The sequence below is a fragment of the Erinaceus europaeus genome, chromosome 4, assembly GCF_950295315.1.
Source record: "Erinaceus europaeus chromosome 4, mEriEur2.1, whole genome shotgun sequence".
In the NCBI taxonomy this organism is placed as follows: domain Eukaryota; kingdom Metazoa; phylum Chordata; class Mammalia; order Eulipotyphla; family Erinaceidae; genus Erinaceus; species Erinaceus europaeus.
In genome coordinates, this window is record NC_080165.1 from 56,701,963 (window position 1) to 56,725,903 (window position 23,941).

The 23,941-nt window shown below is 50.7% G+C and overlaps 1 protein-coding gene across 12 annotated transcripts in view; it reads left to right on the top strand.

Annotated features, from left to right (window-relative positions):
- The first annotated feature begins 305 nt into the window (after positions 1–305).
- The window catches only part of SYNGAP1 (synaptic Ras GTPase activating protein 1), a 34,321-nt gene continuing 10,685 nt past the window's right edge, over positions 306–23,941 (top strand). For 3 of the 12 annotated variants that reach the window (XR_009549482.1, XR_009549483.1, XM_060189608.1), the window contains exons 1-14: positions 332–570; positions 4,230–4,351; positions 6,410–6,515; positions 12,713–12,804; positions 13,237–13,358; positions 15,072–15,225; positions 15,448–15,546; positions 19,335–19,958; positions 20,081–20,225; positions 20,435–20,579; positions 22,127–22,363; positions 22,503–22,704; positions 22,990–23,168; positions 23,816–23,857. Coding sequence is in view for 9 of the 12 variants with exons in the window: in XM_060189608.1 (XP_060045591.1) it covers positions 504–570; positions 4,230–4,351; positions 6,410–6,515; positions 12,713–12,804; positions 13,237–13,358; positions 15,072–15,225; positions 15,448–15,546; positions 19,335–19,958; positions 20,081–20,225; positions 20,435–20,579; positions 22,127–22,363; positions 22,503–22,704; positions 22,990–23,168; positions 23,816–23,857 (2,336 nt within the window). In the remaining 3 variants the exon portion in view is untranslated. Of the gene's footprint in view, positions 571–4,229; positions 4,352–6,409; positions 6,516–8,580; positions 8,712–8,770; positions 8,843–10,460; positions 12,574–12,712; positions 12,805–13,236; positions 13,359–15,071; positions 15,226–15,447; positions 15,547–19,334; positions 19,959–20,080; positions 20,226–20,434; positions 20,580–22,126; positions 22,364–22,502; positions 22,705–22,989; positions 23,169–23,815; positions 23,858–23,941 lie in introns of those variants that run through there. The other 9 variants (XR_009549484.1, XM_060189606.1, XM_060189607.1 and 6 more) reach the window with 7 other exon arrangements.

Sequence of the window (23,941 nt, forward strand, 5' to 3'; positions counted from 1 at the left end):
TCTTTTCTTTCTTTCATTTCTTTCTTTTTTTCTTTCTAAGATTGGGTCTTTTTTCCTTTAGATTTTGGTTTTGTGCCTTAGATTACCCTAGGGTGGGGGAGGGCAAACACAAGGTATCTGTGGGTATGGGGTCTCTGTCTCAGGTCTGAGGTCTTCATCTTTAAAAATTCTCTCTCTCTGGTGTGTTTTGAGTCAGGGGGTCTCTCTCAGTGATTCTCACTGAGTAGGGATGGGGGCTGCAGAGTCTCTCTCTCCTCCTCCTCCTGCTCTCTCCTCTCTCGCTCGCTCCCCCGCCCCCTTCTCTCTCTCTCTCCCGACTGCCGCTGCTGCCGTTGGCTCCTATTCTCCTCCTCCTCCTCTCTCCTCCTCTGTGCTCCTCTCTGCTCCTTTCTCCTCCTCTCTCCTCCTCCTCCTCCACCTCCTCCTCCTTCTCCCCCTCTCACTCCCCCTCTTTCTCTCTTCTCTTTTTCCCCCTGTCCCCCGCCCCCTCCCCCCCAGGCCTGATGAGCAGGTCTCGCGCCTCCGTCCATCGGGGGAGCATCCCCGCGATGTCCTATGCCCCCTTCAGAGGTACGGTGGCGAGGGGAAGGGGAGGTCCTGCTGGGGGGAGGGGGACGAGGGGGAGGGGCGGCATGGGGGGCAGAGCCGGGGCTAGGGAGGGGAGTAGCTGAAATGGAGGGAGAGAGGAGGACCGGGAAGGTTGGAACTGGAGCAATGGGAAAGGGGATTAGAGGCCAAAGGATAGGAGTAGGTAGGGGTCGGAGGGGCCAGGAAACAGGCCCTAAGGGAGAGCTGAGGGGAAAATGATGAAAGGGGAAGATATCACTAGCTAGGGTTGGAAGGTAGAATGATAGGGTTGGGGGAAGAGCTGCAGAGAAAATTTGGATGTGGGAGCTGAGAGAGGAGGAAAATATCAAGGAAATAGAAGGAAAGAATCTTAGGAAAGGGGCTGGGGGGGAATGAAAGCACAGGGGTGCAAAGAGAAGTCAGGAAGATGAGGGGTAGGATATGGTGGGAGGGGGGCTTAAAGAATGACAGGGGGTAGTTAAAGAGGAGGATGGAGGGAGAGAAGAAGGGGCCAGATGGAGAGAGAGGGAGGCAAGGGGGGGGGTAGGAATGAAGGGTCCAGATGGAGGGAAGAGAGAAGAGAGAGGGAATGGGTTGGGGGAGGAGAGACCAGGACAGGGGAGGGCCAGATTATGTGTGTGTTTGTTGGGGGTGGGGTGGGGAGGAGTTTCAATGTAAGATTGAGTGATGGGAGTAAAGGTACCCTGATGAAGGCCCTAGACCAAAGCAGATAATGCCTGAGGTCTAATCTGTTGCCTTCACTTCACCACTTTTGCCCCCCTCCCCCCATCTCAATCCTTATTTCCATTGTCCCTTCCTCCTCTGGTGTCCATCACCTATATCTTTCCCCCATATGATGTCCGTTCTTTATATGAGTCCCCCTTCTGTCCTTCCCCTATATTAGTCCCCTCTGTTGTTCATTCTCTTCCTCTCTTCTATCTGGTAGCACCCTTATATGTCTACCACTTCTGTACCCCCTCCTTGACCCTCTTGTTATACCCTGTAAAAAATCTACCTCATTCCCTGTGGCCCATGTCCAATTGGGGCCTTCTGGTATATCCCCTTGTCCCTAAGAATTGACCCTTTGCCTCTTTTTCTGTTAGGTCTCTCCCTGCTGTTTGCCCCCAGCCCATCGTCTAGTCCTTACTCCAGTCCCCATCTTGTCATCTTGTTTGCCAGTTTATGCCTATCTCTCTCTCCTTAGTAAACCAGCTCTTATCACCCATTCCTCTTTTCTTATCATGCCTACTTCCTGGTGGCATTAGATTTGTGGTGCAAAGGCACAGGTGTTGGTGGTTGGAACAGGGCCTACAAGAGCTCCCCAATTGAGCCCTCTGGGATTTTTCATCCTAGTAAAATCTTTATGCCTTCTCAATGGTGTCTCTGCATCTCTTACATCTGCTTCCCAGAATCATCCCAATTTAAGTCTAGACAATGTGTGTGTGTGTGTGTGTGTGTGTTTCTAGAGTTGCTCCCAAGTTCCTTATGTCCTTCCCTGCTCCCAGGAGGAAGGTTTCCCATCCCCAGTCTAACCTGCCTCTTTGTGGCTGCAGCCTGTACCATCCCCTCCTATAATGATTATGTGTGTCAAGAGGTTTCTGTTATGGGGGTCCTTGGAATATGAGTGCTGGGAGCACATTGCCTGCAGTGTCTGTAGTCTCAGGGCCTAGGTATTTACTGGTAATCTTGTATCCAAAGGGTTAGATTCTCTGAGATGGCACTGAGGTGGTCAAAATTTCAAAATAAGTGGGTGTCTTAAATACTTACGTTCTGACAGACTTCTGATTCCAGTTCTCAGGTTGGGCAAATTTGAAGGACATGTTTGTAGGCAGAAAGGGGCTAGGTTTTTCAAAAATCATGGTATTCATTTGGAATGAAGCTGAAAGGCCGGTTCTTGCCCTGCAATATACCCATGTTTAATTATTCTGTAAAAATGATGTCTTCCTCTAAACTCTTTCTCACTCTGATACTTTAAACCTGATTTCTGTTATTAATTTCACTTCTTTCAAAGAGCTTGTTCCCTGTGTTTGTTCCTATGACAGTATGTACCATCAGGATTTATAGAGGAGGCAATGTTCAGGGATGGGAGGCAGAACAACACAATTGGGGAAGAGAGACCCTGAAAGCATCTCTGAATATGGGAGACCCCTGTTTTTTTTTTTTTTCTCTCCTCTGGAAGTTGTGTCCCTATCCCCAACTCTAGTCTTTGATGGTTCCCTTTGTGTCAAAAGCCTGGATCTACCATTCATCTCTTTGCTTTCTACCTCTAGCTTCTCACTGGTGCCTTAGAGAGGTTCCAAAGCTATAGATTTGGCCTTCCTCTTGTAAGGAGCCTTTGTGGTGGTGGTTTGGGGTGTGGGGCTAGAGGAAATGACAGTATTAAATTTTTGGATCTGGAGTAGGGAAGAGATCAGTCTAAACTCTCTTCATTCAAAAAAGGGCAATATTTCCTATCTTCTCCTTCCCGGGCTTTTCCACAGCCAGAAGCTAATAAGATTCACCCTCCGCTTATCACCAGAAGGACCAGAACTTTGAGGGCAGGGAAGACAGCATAATGGTTGTGCAAAGAAACTCTTAGAATTGGGGCTGGGTGTTGGTGCACCTGGTTGAGCACACATGTTACAATGTGCAAGGACCCCGGTTCGAGTCTCTGGTCCCCACTTGCAGGGGGAAAGCTTTGCGAGTGGTGAAGGACTGCAGGTGTCTCTCCCTCTCTATCTCTCCCTACCCTCTCGATTTCTGGCAACCCAATAAATAAAAATAATTTTAAAAATTTTTAAAAGAAACTCTTACAGTCTTAGAGCTGAGGTTCTAAGTTCTCAGGTTCAATCTCCTGTACTACCATATGCCAGAGTTGAACAGTGCTCTGGAAAAATAACAATAACAACAACAGACTAACTCTTCTACTAAAAAAACAAAAGAAAACAATCAATCAAACAAACAAACAAACACATCAGAACTTTCCCCAAAGGAAGAACAGTGTTGGGGTAAGGGAAGAGTGAGAGGAGGAAGGAGATGGAGCAGAAAGGGAGGCATTCTCCATTCTGACTCTGAACAGGTAATTTCCTTCACTTCTTCTCTTCTCCAGTTGTTAATTAGCTCTCAAAATCTCAAGATCCAAATGTTCCTGTACCCCAACCCAATCATTCTTTCTCCAGCTGTGTAGCTGTCCTTACTCTTGCAGATGGTGTGTGTGTGTGTGTGTGTGTGTGTGTTCTTCAAAGTCCTTGTCTTCTTCATTCAAAGTCCTAGTCTTCATTTTATATGCCCTTCCCAAACACCTGTCACCAACCACTGTTTCCCTTCTGACAGTTTTTCTGTCCTTTCACCTATATATTTTTTCTAAAGTGAATGAAGAACTCCATCTTTTTCTGCCCCCAGACTTCTATCCTCTCTGTCATGCTATAATTTTCTGCCCTAAGCCACCCTCTGTATTTCTTCCCCCAAGTCTACAGAGGCCCCATGTGATGTGATTCCCCTACCCTCTTTCTCCCCCAAGTATAGAGTCTTATCTTCTGTTTCTTTAATGTTACCAGTGCCTGACAACTCAAGGCAGATGGGATCCCCTTCTCCCACCTTTGTGGACTCTCTTATCATTATAAGTCTCTTTCTTCCAAGTACATAGAGCTTCCTTACCTTTTCTGTATGTCTCTGTCCCCCAGATGTACGGGGACCCCCTATGCACCGAACCCAATACATTCATTCCCCATATGATCGTCCTGGTTGGAACCCTCGGTTCTGCATCATCTCGGGAAACCAGCTTCTCATGCTGGATGAGGATGAGGTGAGCGGGGGTGAGATGGTTGGGAGATCTCTGGGTACCATGGGAGAATGTGGAGAGAAATATGGGGAGAGTCCTTACTAATGGAGTAAGAGACACAAAGAAGGCAGGCAAAATAGAGAGAAACACTTGTAAGCAATGGGAAGAGGGTAACTGTTGAGATTTAAATTAAAATATGACAAAAAGAGGCAGGTGATTTCTGAAAGCCTTGTGTTAGTGTTGGCAGGGGTGGGAGAGGCAAAAGAAGTGGTTCTGAAGATTTAGAGATACCTTCTGCTTTTACCTGCCCATACTGTGGGTCAGGTTAGAATTATAAAAGGAAACTGAAGGACTTGGGAAAGGGGTTAAAAAGCGGGTGTGTGTGTGGGGGGGAGAAGGACGGACCATTTAGGAAGGATTATTTCCTTGGAAACCCTCTTCCCTCCCTCCACTGTGCAAAACTCATCAGTCACTAGCCATTTTCCCATCTTTTGGGCAGTGAGAGACTCAGGGGGAAAAAAAAAACAGGGAAGAATAGGTTGTTTGGCTTTTGGGAGAGATGGCATAGGTCAGTAGATCTTGGTGTGGATGGCAATGAAGACTGAGAAGGAGCTGGGTCCAGAAAGACTGAGAGAACTTAGGAAGGAGTAGGGGAGGGACTCCTGGGGATGAAGGAAACTAGGTGTTCAGAAAGTTCAGAAGGTCATGTAAAGGAATAGGAGTCTAGAAGGAGGCAAAGACCAGCCAGAGTAAAAAGGGTGAGATGAAGGGAAGGTTTCTTCTTGTGGGAAGTGGTGTCTATATAGACAGTAAGAGAGCCAGGGACTGTAGATTCTGATTTGGGAACTAAATCAGCAGTGGAGGGTCCCTCAGAAGAAATTGGGGACCTGAATATGAAGGGTGAGTGCTCTGAGAGGTGTGATTCAGAGAGTGGGGCTGATGTTGGGGGTTGGGGGCAGCCTTCAGAGAGTGATGGGGTAGCCTTTGAGACTGAGAGGTGATAAGAGATGTGTCACAGAAGCTGTTTGGGAGGGTGAGGTGAGGCAGGGCTGGAAATGAAGTTGGGGTTTAACCAGGGTTATCAGAGATCTGAGAGCACCTGAGTGCAGGGAGAAACATGGCTGTGTAGAAAATGTGGGCATTGGGTGATACACTAGTGATCACTTAGGTGGACCAAGGGTTTAGAGTCTAGGATGAAGTGGGAAAACTGGAATTAATAAGTGTTGTGAAGAGGAAGAGAGAAGACAGGGGTGCAGGGGAGCAGTGACCATCAAGCTGAGGAGCAACAGAAGCGGTCAGAATCTGGAGTAGGAAGGGTGTGGAGATGGTGGAGAGAGAGAGAATTAGGAAAATGAGCAGTGTGTAGAGCCATAGGGAGTCGAGGTGGATGGGTAATGGAACTAGGGACTAGTTGGGGGTGGTGGGAGGACTTCTGTAACGGTGAAGGAATGGAGAAGTGGAGGCTGGGAAAGAGGTGGTATGAGGGAGTTGTGGGTGAGGTTTAGGGTGAGGGTGATGACTGAAGAAGGGAAGGGAGAGGTTATATGTGAGGGGTGCGGAAGGAGATGAAAGGTGGGGGGAGGTGATCAGGCCCGGGGGGTTTGGGGGGAGGTTGGGTCTGTCTGGCCGCAAGCCGGGCTGTGGGAGGGAGACAAGCTGTGGCTCCTGATTATAAATGCAGCTTCTGCTACCCCCGTGACAGGCACGGAGGGAGGGAAGGGGGTGAGGGAGGTGGGAGGTTGGGAGGAAAGCAGAATGGAGGAACTGAAGGTCAAGGGGAAAGTAGATTCAGGGAGTGGCAAATTCCTGAGGGGTTGCGGGAGAAGCTGAATGTAGTTTTGGGAGAGAGCCCTGACGAGCGACTCTAAAGCAATGGAGGCAGGGAGGATGGAGAGTGTCAGGTAGAAAGTGCGAGTTGGGTGCTCCAGGTAGCGGCTCACCCCAGAGTCTGAGCGCTTAGGGGCCGGGGCAGAGGTGGGCGGGTCTGTGGGAAAGGAGGTCCAGCCTGCCTCGGAGGAGGAGGGGGCGAGGAGAGGTGGCACGGGCTGGAGGAGTCTGACACCCCTCCCCCCCCTCCCATAGATACACCCCCTTCTGATCCGGGACCGGAGGAGCGAGTCCAGCCGCAACAAACTGCTGAGACGCACGGTCTCCGTGCCGGTGGAGGGGCGGCCCCACGGCGAGCATGGTACGGCGGCCGAGCAGGCTCCCGTGCCCCGGACAGTGGTGGGGAGAGGGCCGAAGGGAACCCAGGCGGCAACGGAGGGGCGCCTGGGAAGCAGAGGGAGCTGTCAGGGGCTGCGAGGGGGCGGGGACAGAGCTTGGCTCCCAGGGAGTGGGAGCCTGAAGGCGCCCTCCTCTGGGCTGCGTGAGCCGTGGGTGAGTGGCCCAGCGGTCCTATTCTCTCTCTCTCTCCTCTCTCTCTCTCTCTCTCTCTCTCTCTCTCTCTCTCCCTTTGCCCTCGCCAGCAGCGAAGTTTGACTGTTTCCCGGGTGGTAGCAAAAATAGTCTCCTTAGATCTTTAGCTTCCCGCCTGTCCGACTGTTCCTGCCTCTGTCCCTCCCAGCCCTTGGATCTGGATTTTTGGAGAGAATGAATGACCTAGTTCCTTGCCCCCCTTTGCTCCACCCCCACATTCCTGACTCTTCTTCCAGACCTTCAGGTCTGAGGGCCTTTCCTCTTCTTATCCCCTTTCACCCTCTTCTCATAGACTGCTTCTATTTTCTGAGATTCTATAAACACCCCTCCCTTTCTTTCCTCTCCAATACATCTTATTTTCGCTACCACACTTGATTGTTCTCTCTTCTCCTCTGCTCCTGGTGGAACTCCATTAGACCCCCATCTCATCTCCTTTCTGTCTGTCTGTAGAGCTATCTACTCAGTCGTTCTCCAACTCTCTCCCTCTCTCCATCTGTCTCTTCCCCTCCCTCCCTTTTTCTGCCCCCCCTCCACCCCCCTCTTTAGTCATTTAAAAAAAGATTTTTGTCTTCCTGAGAAGTTCGCTTAAAAGGTTTCCATGGGAACAGTGAGGGGAGATGAAGGCAGAGAACAGAGATCTGCAGCCAAGGTGCAAAGAGACACCCACCCTCAGCCCCCGGAAGCCCCCTCGTCACTGTCCCCTAACACTGCATTTCCCTTCCAGGACCAGGGATCCAGTTCCTCCATTCCCCCAACCCTTGGTGACCCTTTCCATCAGTGCTCCTATCCCTCAGGGATCCAAGCTTCCAGCTCCTCCTCAAAGTGAGACCAGTGGCCTGTCCTCATCCATTGGCCTTGGTTCCCTCCAGTCCACTTCTGAGAGACCACCCTGCCCTGGGGACCAGCTCCCAGACCCTTAGTGGGTGGTTGTCAGGGATGTGTGTCATTGTCTTGGAAGCCTATGGTCATGGGTGTGGGTAGGTAGCACATCTCCGTGAGGCAAAGTCAGGTGGCGGTGGTGGTGGTGTGTATACAGGGAATGTGTGTGATGTCTGTCACATCTGTGTGTATGTGTGAGTCATGTTCACGTCTGAGGAAGGTCTGTGTGTTTGTGTGCACATGTGCATATCGGTGTGTCCAGGCCAGAATGTCACATGCTTATGGGACATGTTGGGTGGCTGGCTATCTTTGCCCATATAATCCTCATCTTTCTTGTTACCCTGAGTCTCCTGTGTGTGTTTGGACTTAGGGGTGATATGTAGAGATAGCCCTGTTGGGGACTTTAGGGATGGAGGGCTTTAGGGGTGTCGAGATGGGGGAGGGCTTCCTGAATGGGTAGCTGGTGAGCCTTTGGGGGTTTTCAGGGAGACATGGAAGGTCTGAGTGATGTGCACAGGAGCAGAGGGGTCTCGGGACCTTGGGGTCCTGGCTCAGCGGCGCTGTGAGCTGAGGTTGTGGATGCTCAGCCCAGGAGAGGTCGCCGGACCTTGGAGGGGCTCCGGAATCCGCGGCTCCTCCTCCGCTGGGTGGGGCCGCCGCCCCCCTTCCTTCCACGGTTTTGGGTGGTGGGGGGTCTCGCTCCGGAGGGGATGGTGGGAGGCCCGGCTGGTTTCGGGGGTCCCCTCGTCCCCCTCCCCCGTCTCTCTTGCGCTGTCTCCGGGCGACGGGGCTCGTGACAGAGGCGGCCACGGCAGCAGCGGTCGCCTAGCAACGGCGGCGGGGCCCGGGCAACGGAGGCAGCGGCGGGAGCGGCGGCGGAGGAAGCCGTCCCCGCGGCCGTCCCCGCGGCCGTCCCGGCCGTCCCGGGCCCCGCCGCCCCCCGCCCCACGCCCCACCGCGCGGGCTCGCGCCGCCCCCTCTCCCGCCGCACCCCGCCCCTCCCCCGCGCAGGGCGGGGCCCCTCCGTTCCTCCGTCCCTCCCTCCCTCACCGGGGACACCCCCGACCCCCCCGGGGGGCGGCGCGAGGTAAGGGCGGGGCGCGCGGGGGGCGGGGGCGCGCGGTGCGTGGGCGCGGGGGGGGTGGGGAGGCCGCGGCGGCGGCGGCAGCTGCTCCCTCCGCATGTTCTCGCTGCATCTTCCGAGTGGGGGGAGTTATGGTAACTGGAGGGGGGGCCGCGGAGAGGGGTCGGGGCGGGTGTGGGGGGAACGCGGGGGCGGCCGGGCGGGGTGGTCTCGGCGCCCGTGTGTCCGCGTGTGTGCCCGCGCCCATGCTCGTGTCTCCAGCGTGTCGGTGCCATGTGCACACACAGACCCAGGTCCTCCTGCACACATGTGCAGTCGGCTGTGAGCCTGTCTTAGCCTGGCTTCGCCTGTCTTTGTTGGGTCGACCACTGCCCATTCTGATGCCCGTCACCTCTGACCCTGAGAATGCACGTCCCTGTCTGGGACTCACCTTCCCTCAGTCTCCTGTGTGTGGATGTGTGGCTGTATGAGCAAGATTTTCTGTGTCCCTGGTGGCAGGTGTGTGTCTTTGCATGCGTGCTTCCATCATTGGCCTGGGTATCTGTGTCAATCCCAGCATGGGTGTCCAGGGTGTGTCTAGATGTGGGTAGTGTGCAAGTGGGGGCAGGGAGTAAGTGTGTATATGAGAGAGTTCTTTGGATTCCTGCTGTATATGATCCAGATCCACCTTTGGGTTATGCAGGTGTGGGCCCCCTGTTCCTTAAGGAACAGGGAACAGGAGGAGAAACAACCTGAGAGGGCAAGAATCTTGGGAAGAGGAAAAGTAGAAAAAGGAAGCAGAGGATCAAGAGAGGCTTGGAGAGCAGAGAGAGCCAAGGAGAAAGACTAGCTGGAGAACAGGAGTGTAGGAGATAGCCAGATTTAGAAAAGAGAGAGGGTAAGTGAGCCCAAGATGGGGAAATGGAGATGGTGGGAGAGGGGACCACAGAGCTGGGGGTGGGAGGAGGAGGAGGAGAAGGAGGAGGGAGTCAGGCCTTTTGGTACAGTGATCTCAGAAGAAAGGGGCAAGGTAGAAGAGACCCTGTAGAGTCAGCTTGGTTGGATCAGGGAGGTCACTCAGGCTTCATTAGACCTATTATAGCAAAGACGTTCTTGTCCCCAGCACAGAGTTCTGTCTCTCATTTCTCTGCTTTCTGCCCGACTCTGTTCCTCATCCTGTTTTGGCAGCCTCCTTCCCCTGGCTCCCTTTAAGAGTTGCCTGTTGGGTGTGACATGGAAGAAAAACCAAAGAGAAGGTTAGGGATTTGGGTGATTAGAGGCAGAGGGGAGATTCTGTGGGTGATGGTAAGATTAGAGAGGTTGGAGAGGCTGGAGTCCAGGCACTGGCTCTGTGAGTGCAATTGTGTGTGTACACTGGGTGTATACATGTGTGGGAGTGTGCATAATGCCTGTGTTACGGTTCTGTGTAGGTGGCTGTTATGTGTGTGCATGCGTGTATACATCGTGCAGGGTTGGGACATGGAGACCCAAGATTGAAGTGTATGCTTACCAGGTTTGTTCTTTGTGTGTACATGGGTATGTGCTGTTTTTTTTTTGTACATGTCACTGCATACAGCACTAATAACAGGATGTCCTATATTTCTGTCACCCTGCTCCCTTTTCCTGTGTGTTACTGTTATTATTTTCTTCATGGCTGTGAATTTTTGTAAGCTCTGTATGTGGCCTCTGTGTACCTGTGACTTATGTGTGAGTTCATGGATTTTTAGTTCCTGGTGATATGTGTAAGGTTATGTTACTTTCAGGAACCAAGTGAACCCATTGGCATATTTGTTCTCCTTCTGTTAATTCTTTAGTTCCAAAGTAAAATTTAGTGGATTTAAAGTTAGACTCTGTGTCATTATTAGAAGAGTTTGCATATGAAAATAATGGCTGAGCTAGATTCACTGGGATGGGAGTGAGGCAGCCATACTTGAGCAATGCAGAAATTAGGAAAAAGATATCCTGAGCTCTTAGATGTGTTGGTAAGCATATAGCAGAAGGATGATTAACTTGTTTGCTTCATTTATATTGTTTGTGCTGTTAGTAGTCATGGATGCTTGTGTTGCAGTCAGGGGAGGGCCGGATAGGTGGGTTGGCCTGAGACAGAGTGGATGTGGTTGTACTTTTTTTTTTTTTTTTCCCAGAGCAGTGATCAACTCTTACTTTTGGTGGTACAGGTGATTGAGCCTAGGGCTTCAGAACCTCAGGCATGAGAGTCTCTTTGCATAACCATTATACTTTCTACCCCTGCCCTGTGGTTGTACTTTTCATGTGAATGAAGGCTATCTGTACTTTGGGATCTGGGGATACCTTGATTTGATAGGGATCATGGTGTACTCAAGCATGTGTCTTAGAGGTTAAACTGGCTTTCCCTGTGTGGGCAATGTGTGTGTGAGGGGGGAAGCAGAGGATGGGTTAAATGACCATTTCTGTAGTGTGCTGCTTACATGATTGCCCATGCGACTCAGGCTACATGTTCACACCAGCAGTTCTCATGTAGGTGTCTGGGTTCAAGTATGTAATCCTATTGCAGTGCTCACATATGTCTTAGCATGTATTCTACAGAGTATGTAGGCTTTAGGGTCTGAGAATATGGATTCATGGCACTCTTGTGCTTACAGCTGTCTGTATATCTCAGAAGCACCTCGACCCGAATTTATTTTTTATATTGATGCTCTTATATACGTGTCCCCCCCACAATGCAGTATGTTTCCGTGCTCTACACTTATGTTTCTGAGGACTGATAGGGGTCTTGGTCTTGTGTCATGGGGTCAATATTTTTGTGTGCAAAGCTCCTAACACCTGGGTTTTAGAGATAACGGGAAGCCGGGACTGATTCTAGGGCAATTTGTGGGTGATTTTCAATTCGGGAGGCAGACAGTGAAAATGTGGCTGTGGTTCTTCCTTGTTCTGGAACTGAGAGTGTTAATAGTTAGCTCTTCCGGTCCATCCCCCTCTTGCCTGTAGCTTCTTGTTGCCGTGGAGATGGTAGCCCCGCCCCTGATGCAGCACCTGCCCCCCCATTGGCTGCAGTGGTGACTGTGGGGCTGAAGGGGGAGCCCAGGCCTGGGCAGCCATTCTGGAGCTGGAGCCGGAGCTTGGCATCCCCCCACTTTCATTCTCCAGTCCCTCGTCCCCTCAAAATTCCCAGCCCCAGAGCTTCAGCTGCCCTTCTTGGAGCTGCCGCCACTTTAGACTCTGGGCAATCTCAGCTTCACCCGCATTTACCTCCCATCCTCCTCCTCCTCTTCCTTTCCTTCACTTGAGAGTCCCCTGAACCCTCACTGCTCATCCTCTCTCTTCTCGGCCCACTCTCTGGCATTTCTTCTCTTTTCCCTTCTGCCTTCTATCCTTAGTCCCGGCTACTGCAGTGCACATGGACTGAGGCCCCTTTCCTGCCCCCCACCCCCATTCTGCTGCTTTCTTAGATTTCTGTCTCCAGGCTTCTATTCCTGCCACTCCTCGCAGGTCCCTTCCAAGACTTCCCCCTCCAGTCCTGGGAGGGGGTCATGGGAGGCAGCCCAGGCCCTCTGAACAGACAAGGGTTCCAGAAAAGGGGGGTGGGTGGGCAGGTGGACAAGTGCCCAGCTGAGGGAAGAGGAAAGTCAGCCATCGGGCAATGACCTTTAACCCAGCTCCCCCACAGCTAGCGCCTTCCTTTGGGGGTGGGCACCAAGGATCTGGAGTCTGTGGCTCTTCAGTGTCCTTTATTACTGGGTTTTACTGATCCTTTTGGCCATGTCCCTGTGCTGACTGCCAGCCCCAGTCATGGGCCTAAGGCCCCCCACCCCATCCCCCTCTGGGGGCTCCGGCTCAGTTTCCTTGCCCCCTCCTTCCCGCCGACAGCCTCTCAGTCGCAGATGCTCTTCCTGCTGCTTTCCAGGGGGTAGGTGAGGCTGTAGCTGAGTAGCTGAGTGGCTGAGGGGCTGGGGGAAGTGGACAAGTGGACCTGGGTCAAGGGTGGAAACCCTGGCTAGCAGGGCCTCCTCCCCAGCTTCCCTTCTGGCCCTTTCCTTCCCCTTCAGAATACCACTTGGGTCGCTCGAGGAGGAAGAGCGTCCCAGGGGGGAAGCAGTACAGCATGGAGGCCGCCCCCGCTGCACCCTTCCGGCCCTCGGTGAGTGAGTGAAAGCCCCAGCCAGATGTGGCTCAGCTGGGCCCCCTCCCTTTCAGTCCCAGCTGGAGCTCCAGAATTCTGAGAAAGGGGGCAGGAGGGAAGGAGAGAGAGTGAGAGCATATGAGTGTGTGGTGTGAGTGTGCCTCCCCACCTCTTTGGTTTCCCCTTCTTGGCTCTGCCCCCCTACTTCTCAGACCAGCCCTCCTACCTTCTCCAAGCTGGTGTGTGTGTGTGTGTGTTTGTATGTGCTCACACCCGTGGGAGCAAAGGAAGATAAACTGGTAGCAGGGCTCCTGTCCCCTTTTGCTTGCCTCTAGAGACTTCCCTTTATCCCCTCATCCCACCTTTATCCAGAGGCTCTTTACCAGATGAGGATGAATAGGTAGAAGTGCCCCCACCCCACCCCACTCCTATACCTATTTCCCCTTTCAGCAAGGCTTCTTGAGCCGGAGGCTAAAAAGCTCCATCAAACGCACAAAGTCACAACCCAAACTTGACCGGACCAGCAGTTTTCGCCAGATCCTGCCTCGCTTCCGAAGTGCTGACCATGACAGGTAGATGGAGTACAGGGGCTGGAGTGGGCTGGATCAGGGTGGGATGGCTTGCATTAGAGTTGGAGGGCTCCACAATGAGATGAGGAAAGGATGGGGCTTGTCAGAGTGCATATTGACAACCTCAGATTGGTTGAGGGGTGTTAGAGCAGGCAGGAGGGAGAAGAGCAAGCACCAGGATGGGACAGGGTGCAGGGAGAGGATAGCAGAGAGACGGGAGAGGGCATGAAGGTGAAACCAAGGAGGGACCCTTTGCTGGTCAGTTGTAGGATGAGCTCCAGCCCAGGAGTAAGGAAGAACAGAAGGGAAGAGAGGGAGAAATGAAACCTGGAGGGATATTTAAGGAATCCAGGGAGGGGAGCTGTGGATTGGTAGGAGAGGGCACAGCGTGATCTCAGTGGAAGGGTGAGAGAGATGGATGGCAGGCTGGCCTGGCATTGGGCTGGCAAATGCTGATAGAGAAGAGAAGGGGCAGCATGGAGCCGAGGGAGAGAAAGCTGGCACAAGTGGGCTGGTTGGAAGGATGGGGAAGGGAGGCTGCAGAAGAGTCCCTAGGTTGAGGAATGTGCCAGAAGCCATCTGGGAAGACCAGAGGGCACAGTTTCTGACATTGGAGTGGAGGATATCTGATATTTGCTTCTCTGTCACTTTGGGGGGGTCCTTTTAGGGTTTTTTCCTCACACCCAATGCTCTCCGGGGAGGACCCTTCCTTTCCTTTGCCCATTGTCTGGCAGCCCCCGGGATGGGGCTGGTGGGGAGTTGCAATAGGTGAATCACACCTTTCCCTGCTCCCTCCTATGTCACCAGAGCTGGATTTGGGGCCGGCAAGGGGGTGAGGTATGGTATTCCTGGCCGCGGGGGCGGGGGGGGGGGGGGGGGGGGGGGGCGTTGCGCTGACGGCAACAGAGCCCAATTGGGCCCGAATGACGGGGCTGCTATAAATAGCCCCATGGAGGCTCCCACACCCGAGCTCCCCCTCCCTCTGCTGCTGCTCGCTACTCTTCATCCCCTAGCCATTTCCATACCTCTCACTGTCCTGCCGCCGGCTTTCTTTCCCCTTTCCTCTTTCCTGCACCCGGTCTCCATTGCTCTTGGCGTCCTTGCTCTTTGCCCTTGCTAATGCTTTTGTCACTTGATTTTCTCAAGTTCTCTCTTCTCTTTCCATGTCCATCTCTCCAGATATCCCTCACACTTTCACCTTCCTCTTCTCTTTGTCTTCCTCAGCCCTATTTTCAGTCTACCTTCATTCTCACTCTACCGCCCACAGCTTTCTCCTATTTCTTGTGATTCCCCCACCCTTCCCCCAATAAAGACTTTCTGCAAAAAACTTCTCTCCTCATTCATTCTTCAAATGATTTAATTTTTTAAAGGCACAAGCTGTGTGTCATGCCTAAGCATCTTTGTACTTAGTTTTTCTTATTTTTTAACCTTTCATTCCCCCTTTATGTTCTTTTTGTTTTTCTGCCATGATCTATTTCTGTGTTGAGATATTTCTAGGTGTCCACAGTCTTCATAATCCCTTGAGGTGACGGGTGAGGCGGAGAGGAGGGATGTCCTACAGGTTGGGCTTTTTTTTTTTTTTTTTTTTGTCTCTGTCCACATGAAAGGGGCTTCTCTCCTCAAGCCTGTCCTAGAACTGGACTGATGATGCAGACATCCAGGTATGTAAGAGGAGGGAGGGTCTTGATCCTGTCTTCTGAACTTCCTGCCTGCCAGGGCCCGGCTGATGCAAAGTTTTAAGGAGTCACACTCTCATGAGTCCTTGCTGAGTCCTAGCAGTGCAGCTGAAGCATTGGAACTCAACTTGGATGAAGATTCTATTATCAAGCCAGTGCACAGCTCCATCTTGGGCCAGGAGTTCTGTTTTGAGGTACTAGATCAAGCGGACTAGGGAGGGTCAAAAGGCAGGGGTGATGATGGCTGAGGGCAGAGAGACCTGGACAAAGTAGCACAAGCAGGAATGTCAGACAGAAATCTCTGGAACTGGGAGAAAGGAGGATAGACCAGAGAGGGAGAGATGATGGTGGAATCTCAAGTTCTTGAGTCATCTCCCTGCTGGAATCCCATCTCAACTTAATGCCCTGCTCTCTAGGTAACAACATCATCAGGAACAAAATGTTTTGCCTGTCGTTCTGCAGCCGAAAGGGACAAATGGATCGAGAATCTACAGCGGGCAGTAAAACCCAACAAGGTATTGAGAGTAAAGGGACACAGGTGGGCTGCTATAAGAAAAAAGTGATGGAGGTGGGCGGTAGCGCAGAGAGGTAAGAGCATATGGTGCAAAGCGCAAGGACCGGCATAAGGATCCTGGTTCAAGCCCCCAGCTCCCCAACTGCAGAGGGGTTGTTTCACAAGCAGTGAAGCAGGTCTGCAGGTGTCTATCTTTTTCTCCCCGTCTCTGTCTCTCCTCCTCTCTCAATGTCTCACTGTCCTATCCAACATCAGCAGCAATAAAACAGTAATAATAATGATAAACAACAAGGGCAACAAAAGTGAAAAAATAGCCTCCAGGAGGACACAGGTAGGACAGAAAGCTGAAGGAAGAGGAAGCCAAAGTCGAGGGGATCCATGGGAACAGAAGGTGACCTCCATTTTTTTCTGTTACTTATTTTTTTCCTTTGTTCCTGCTTCATGCTTTTTTAAATTTTAACATTTATTCCCTTTTGTTGCCCTTGTTGTTTTATTATTGTAGTTATTATTGTTGTCATCATTGTTGGATAAGACAGAGAGAAATGGAGAGAGGAGGGGAAGACAGAGAGGGGGAAAGATAGACACCTGCAGACCTGCTTCACCACTTGTGAAGCGACTCCCTCTGCAGGTGGGGAGCCGGGGGCTCAAACTCGGATACTTAAGCCAGTCCTTGCACTTTGCGCCATGTGCGCTTAACCCACTACGCTACCGCCCGACTCCCCATACTTTTTTTTCTACTATTGATAGCATAGATAAGTTGATGGGGGGGGGTAGATAGCATAATAGTTATGCAAAGAGACTCTCATGCCTGAGGCTTCAAAGGTCCAGGTTCAGTCCTCCCACTACTATAAACCAGAGATGATCAGTGCTATGGTTTAAAAAAAGGGAGTTGGGCAGTAGTGCAGCCGGTTAAGCGCAGGTGGCACAAAGCACAAGGACTGGCGTAAGGATCCCAGTTCAAGCCCCCAGCTCCCTACCTGGGGAGTCACTTTACAAGCTGGTCTGCAGGTGTCTATCTTTCTCTCCCCCTCTCTGTCTTCTTCTCCTCTCTCCATTTCTCTCTGTCCTATCCAACAATGACATCAATAACAACAACAACAATAATAACTACAACAATAAAACAAGGGCAACAAAAGGGAATAAATAAATAAATAAATAAATAAATATTAAAAAAAAAGTTGATGGGGCTGCTGGCTATCATCCCAGAAGGCAGGAAGGTCTCACTAATATCCTGACAGGTGCTGGCCTAGCCTCTGTGTGCAGTGTTTCCATAAGACAACACAATTTTCAGGGAGCCACCTCTGAGGTGTCTTTCCAGGAGAAATGTTACCAGTTCTGTCAGCTGTTTTTGTATCCCTTTCTCCAATAAATACATAGTCCTGGTGATCCTCCTTGGGGAACCCTTGTTTCTGTGTTCTTCCTAAGGAACTAGAGCTAAGATGCTGGCTGTTACTTAGTTCATACAGGGACCTTTCAACATGCTATAGCATCATCTAAGCCTGACTATGTAGTGCACTAGGTCCTTTTCACGGTAACTGTTTAGCCTCACCTCTCCTATATTGCACAGTTGTTGTTTTTTTTATGATTTACTTTAGAGGTTAGGCAGTGAGTGACACAGCTGATAGAGACTGCACATATTACAATGTGCAAGGACCCTGGTTTGAGGCCCTGGTTCCCACCTGCAGGGAGGAAGCTTCGTGAATGGTGACGTGGTGCTGCAGGTGTCTCTTTTTTAATTAAATTAAATTAAATTAAAAATTTTATTGCTGCCAGGTTTATCGCTGGGCTCAGTGCCAGCTATGAATCTACTACTCCCAGTGGCCATTTTTTTTTCTTTTTTATTTGATAGGACAGTTTGAAATTGAGAGAGTTGGGGGAGAGGGAAAGAGAGAGAGAAAAGACACCTGCAGACCTGCTTTACCACTCGTGAAGCTCCCCCCATGCTGTAGGTCTCTCTCTCTCTCCCTGACTCCCCTCTCCCTCTAAGTATCTCTTATTCTTATTAATTAATTATTAAAAATAATTAATTAAAATTGTATTTATTCATTTACTTATTTGAATTGTCTATTAAAAGGAGAGAGAGAGAGAGAGCGAGCCTGGGTATCACTCTGGTGTATGCAATGCCAAGAATTGGACCCAAGACATTGTGTTTGCAAGTCCTTCACTATTTTAAATGTTTTATTTTAAATTTAATGAGAGAGAGAGAGGAATAGGGGAGAGGGGAAGAGACACCAGAGTACTGCTCATCTCTGGCTATGGCAGTACTAAGGATTGAACCTAGGACTTCAGAGCCTTATGCATGAAAGTCTTACATTATTATTATGCTATCTTCCTAGCCCACTATTGTTATTTTTAAAAGATTTATTTATTTTAGGAGAGATAGAGGCCAGAGCACTAATTCACTCTGGCATATGTAGTTCTTGGAACAAACCAGGGGCCTTCGTTATGTATGTACTATACCTTACCCATTGAGCCTTTTCCCTGACCACTGCAGTTCTCTTCCCCACCCCATCTCCCACCCCTGATTTGATTGTCTTTGAAGGAATCTCCAGTTCTCCTCTTAATATTTTTGGGTTTAAAAATCTCTCCCTGGGCAGGGGAAGATAGCATAATGGTTATACAAACAGACTGTCATACCTGAGGTTTTGAAGTACCAGGTTCAATCCCCTTCACCAACATAAACCAGAGCTGATCAGTGCTCTGGTAAAAATAAAATAAAATTAATTAATTAAAAATTAAAAAAATTTTTAGTACCGATTCTGTGTTTGGTGTATAAGCTACTCTTCTGTTAGTTTCTCAGGATTGGTATAAAAAATTGCCACACAGGAGTCAGGCGGTAGTACAGCGGGTTAAGCACAGGTGGCACAAAGCACAAGGACAGGCATAAGGATCCAGGTTCGAGCTCCTGGCTCCCTACCTGCAGGGGAGTCGATTTACAAGTGGTGAAGCAGGTCTGCAGGTATCTATCTTTCTTTCCCCCTCTCTATCTTCCCTATCTCTCTCCATTTCTCTCTGTCCTATCCAACACAATGACATTAATAGCAACAACAATAACTATAACAATAAAAGTAGGGCAACAAAAGGGAATAAATAAAATATTTTTTAAAAAATTGCCACACACACACATACACAAAATTGCCATAATTCAGTTCACTTGAAAAAGTAGAACTTAAGACGAGGATATAGTGTAGTGGATAAAGCATTGGACTCTCAATCATGAGATCCTGAGTTCAATCTCTGGTATCCCATGAACTAGAGTGATGCTCTTGTTTTCTCTCTCCCTATCTCTCGTTGATGTGTGTGTGTGTGTGTGTGTGTGTGTGTGTGTGTGTGTATTTTTTCTCTCTTCAGGAGTCTTGAAGCTCCTCTGAAATATTGGGGGAGAATACTTCCTTCTTATAACTTCTGACACTTACCATTTTTAGTATTCTTTGGTTTGTAACAATGTATGTGCAATTTCTTCCTCTATCTTCACATAGCCATCTTCTCACTGTGTGTCTCTGGTCTCCAAATCTCCTTCTCCCTTGAGGTGCCACTCATTAGATTTAGGGTTTACTCTACTCGAGTGTGACTACATCTTAATGTGATTATATCTGGACTCTTTCTATACAAGGTTTCATTCATAGGTTCTGTTAGTGGCTATGAATTGGAGGGAGACTATTCAGTCTAGTACATTCCTTCTCAGTACACTCTTTCTCAAACTTATGACTATCTCACTGTGTCACTTTTTTTTTTTTTGGTGTCTGTCTCTCTGTCTCTTTATGTACCATGCTTACCCCACAATGCCAGGACAACAGCCGCCGGGTGGACAATGTATTGAAACTGTGGATCATAGAAGCCCGGGAGCTGCCCCCCAAGAAGCGGTACTACTGTGAGCTCTGCCTAGACGACATGCTCTATGCTCGCACCACCTCCAAGCCCCGCTCTGCCTCAGGGGACACTGTCTTCTGGGGTGAGCACTTCGAGTTTAACAACCTGCCGGCTGTTCGTGCCCTGCGGCTGCATCTGTACCGTGACTCAGACAAAAAGCGCAAGAAGGACAAGGCAGGCTATGTTGGCCTGGTGACTGTGCCTGTGGCCACCTTGGCTGGGCGCCACTTCACAGAGCAGTGGTACCCTGTCACCCTGCCAACAGGAAGTGGGGGTTCTGGGGGGATGGGCTCAGGTGGAGGAGGGGGGTCAGGGGGAGGTTCAGGGGGCAAAGGCAAAGGTGGCTGCCCGGCTGTGCGACTGAAAGCACGTTATCAGACAATGAGTATTCTGCCCATGGAGCTGTATAAGGAGTTTGCAGAGTATGTCACCAACCACTATCGGATGCTATGTGCAGTACTGGAACCCGCCCTGAATGTCAAGGGCAAGGAGGAGGTTGCCAGTGCACTGGTTCACATCCTACAGAGTACAGGCAAGGCCAAGGTAAGTGCTGTGTCCCCAGCAAAGGTGATCTTGGGGCGGTGGGCAGTGAGGCTTAGCGCTTCTGTCTTCTTGAGTTTGGATATGAGTAGAAAAGTTGACCTTTGGATTTTCCTGGGCCCCAGGATTTCCTTTCAGACATGGCCATGTCTGAGGTGGATCGGTTCATGGAACGGGAGCACCTCATATTCCGCGAGAACACACTCGCCACTAAAGCCATAGAGGAGTACATGAGACTGATTGGTCAGAAATACCTCAAGGATGCCATTGGTATGGGCCACCCTCACATCTCCCTCTTACAAATACTACCAGATGCCCACCCCACCCATAAGCCTGGCTCCTCTAGATCCCAGCCCATCCATCTTTGGCTTGATGCTGATTAACTTCCAACTACCTGATTCTCAGATCCCCTTAACTCAGGAACCCCCTGTCTGTCCCTGCCCTTAGAGTGTGACCACCCCGTTGTACCCCCACTACAGGGGAATTCATCCGTGCTCTATATGAGTCTGAGGAGAACTGTGAGGTGGACCCCATCAAGTGCACAGCATCCAGTCTGGCAGAGCACCAGGCCAACCTGCGTATGTGCTGTGAGTTGGCCCTGTGCAAGGTGGTCAACTCCCATTGGTGAGACTGGGAACGCTGGGTTGGGAGGCCGGGGTTAGGGGATTCCTTTGTTCATCTGTTCATTCATCTGTCCATCCTCTCAGAGGACTGAATACCAATTATGGGCAAAGTATGCTGGTGCCATAGGTCAGAGGAGGCTGGGGCCTGGGCACACCTTCAGAGAGCTTCCAGCAGAATGAGCAAGGGCAAGTTAGACACACACACATACACACACACACACACACTCTCTCTCTCTCTCTCTCTCACTGTCTTCCCCCCCTCACTCCCCCACAGGACAGTTTTAGGATGTGTTAAGTGCTAAGTGTTGGTCTCCCATGAGACATAAAATCAGAGAAGGCAGAGCTTTAGGTTTAGCAGGAAAGCCTTCATGGAGGACACCCCCCCACACACACACACACAAAGGACTTTAAAAACTAGGTAGGTTTTGATATATGGATGTGGTAGACAGAGAAGCATTTCAGAAAGCTGTTGGATCAGCTAGCACATGTGTGAAGGTGTAATCCTCAGGAGCTGTGAGGGCAGCACTTAGAAAGCAGGCTTAATGGATCTCCTAATGGTGAATGGTAGGAAAGAGGTGTGCAGAGAGATTAGAGTTAGAATCTGAAAGGCCCCATCAACCAGGTTAAGGAGTTTAAGTTCATTGGTAGGTAATGAGATGCCATTAGTGGTGCTGGTGCCTAGAAGTACCTCACAATTGACCATTAATCCCAAGTGGAGTTGGAGACAGGTGATTGGAACAGAGAGAATGAAGTCCAGGCTTGCTTGGGGTGATTGTAGTGGGTCAGGTGTGGAGATCAGGTCCTGAATAAGGATGATGGCAGGAAAAGCAGGAGGAGGCTATTATAAGCCCCTTCTCTGGGGGAAGGGATTAGCAGTAGATGTGAACTGATTGGGGGCATATCCTTGGGGAGTCAGGGATGACTCAACAAGCTATGAGGATGGTGTCTGAGAGACCTGTGGCCTCATTGACAGAACCACAGAAGTCAGGAGGAGGAGCCATTTGGAGGTGTGGGGGCGATAGTGAGCTTCCCTTTACAGAGCCAGGGTTTAAGGTGTCAATGGGACACTGAATGAGATGGGGAGGTGGAGGAGTGAGCTGAGGCATTCCAGGGACTGGGATCATGCCTGGGTATCTCCATCCCCATTTCCCTGGAATCCAGAAGAGTTGGGGGGTCCGAGCTCCCTGTACCTCAAGTGACCCTCCATCTCTCTCCCATTTCTGTCTCTCCCTGGTGTCTTTCTTCTCCTCTCCTTGTCTCTCTCACACACCCCTCTGTCTCTCTCCAACATGTCTTTCTCCCCTCACCCTCTCTCCCACTCCATTTCTCTCTCCCTAAGCTGTCTGTGCCCTCTGCCATGGCCTCTTCTTTTCGCAAGCTGTCTTCCTCCTGCAGTCCCTCCCTCCCTGTCTCTCTCACCTGTTTCCACACCCTCACCTCCTACCACCCCCCTCAGCATGCTCCCTGGAAGCTGAGGGTCTCTGGGGCTCAGTCCCGGTCTCTCTCTTTCTTTCTCTCTCTCTCTGTCTCCCCACCCCTTTCCCCCAGCGTGTTCCCGAGGGAGCTGAAGGAGGTGTTTGCATCTTGGCGACTTCGATGTGCAGAGCGGGGCCGGGAGGACATCGCTGACAGGCTGATCAGCGCCTCGCTCTTCCTGCGCTTCCTCTGCCCAGCCATTATGTCGCCCAGTCTCTTTGGGCTCATGCAGGAATATCCAGATGAGCAGACCTCACGAACCCTCACCCTTATCGCCAAGGTCATCCAGAACTTGGCTAACTTTTCCAAGTAAGGGAAGCCTCAGGCAGGAGGCAAGGGTGGGCTAGGGGTGGGCAGGGAGGATCTTTGAGTTCTCAGAGACCCTGAGACCGGCTGGTTGTGAGGGCATCTCTGTGTGTGACTTTTACCTTTTGGATGCCTTGGCCAGGTTTACCTCAAAGGAGGACTTTCTGGGATTCATGAATGAGTTTCTGGAGCTGGAGTGGGGTTCCATGCAGCAGTTCCTGTATGAGATCTCCAACCTGGATACATTGACCAACAGCAGTAGCTTTGAGGGTTACATCGACTTGGGCCGAGAGCTCTCTACACTGCATGCCCTGCTTTGGGAGGTGTTGCCCCAGCTTAGCAAGGTCAGCCAATGTACCCTTTCTCTGTCCCAGTTCCAGCCCTACATGTCTTCAGAGCTTCCCAGACTTTTCTCTGATTCCCAGATATGCCGCTATAGCCCCTGACCCAAAACCTATATCCTGTGAGATCTTTTTTTTTTTTTTTCTAATTTCAGTATCACTTTATTGAGAAATTAGTAATTTCTATGATTGTGTTGTGACAGAGTTAAAACATACCTATCCCTAAGATAGGTGTGACTGTCTCATAGCTGGATACTTAACTCCCAAGTAATAGTGTCACTTTTCCAGGAAGCCCTCCTGAAGCTGGGCCCACTGCCCCGGCTCCTTAATGATATCAGCACAGCTCTGAGGAACCCCAACATCCAAAGGCAGCCAAGCCGACAGAGTGAGCGGCCCCGGCCTCAACCCATGGTGCTTCGGGGCCCATCGGCTGAGATGCAGGGCTATATGATGCGGGACCTGAACAGGTGAGCACCCTGGGAAGCTCTGATACCCCCCCACACACACTGCCCCAACCCCAACTGTCCTCATACCTAGCTCATAGAAGTTCAGGATCCATTTCACTGGGTTCTATGTGCATCTCTGAAAGGCTTGAAAGAAAGGGAAAGGGGGCAGGTACTCAGAGAAGATGGCAGAGAGAGGCATAACCAGTAGTTAGGCTGAGAGCCCTTTAAAGCCAGAAAGAGCAAGAAAGACGGAACCCCAGGAAAAGTGTGGGGGTTTCTCTAGCTTTGACTTGTGGCAAGCCAAGGGGGGTGGTTCCCTCTGCAAGTTCCGATTTGTGTCCCTGCTTGAGTCCAGCCTGTACATACTGGGTTAGCATGTGGTGTCAGAACAGTCAAGCGTTTCTGCTATATCTGGTAAATAGCACCCCCTCCCCAGAACTGCAGGCTTCCCCACCCCTAGCATTAGAGAAGGAACACCTGGACCCTAGGGGGAATTGTGTATCACTGTTGCTCCTTGTTTGGTGACCACCCTGCTTATTCTTCTGCCCCTGTCTGCCTCTATGGTGCCCTACTCATTCTACTATTCCCTACTTCCACTTGTCCATTTCTTCTGCCCACCTCTCTCCTTTTCTCTGTCTGTGCTTGCCCCTCTTTCCATCTCTCTCCAGCTCCATCGACCTTCAGTCCTTCATGGCTCGAGGCCTAAACAGGTGAGGGGCTCTCCCCTCCCCCGCCCTCCTCTCCTGTCTGTTCCCCCACTCCCACGCCAGGAACCTTTACTTTCCTCCTTTCCT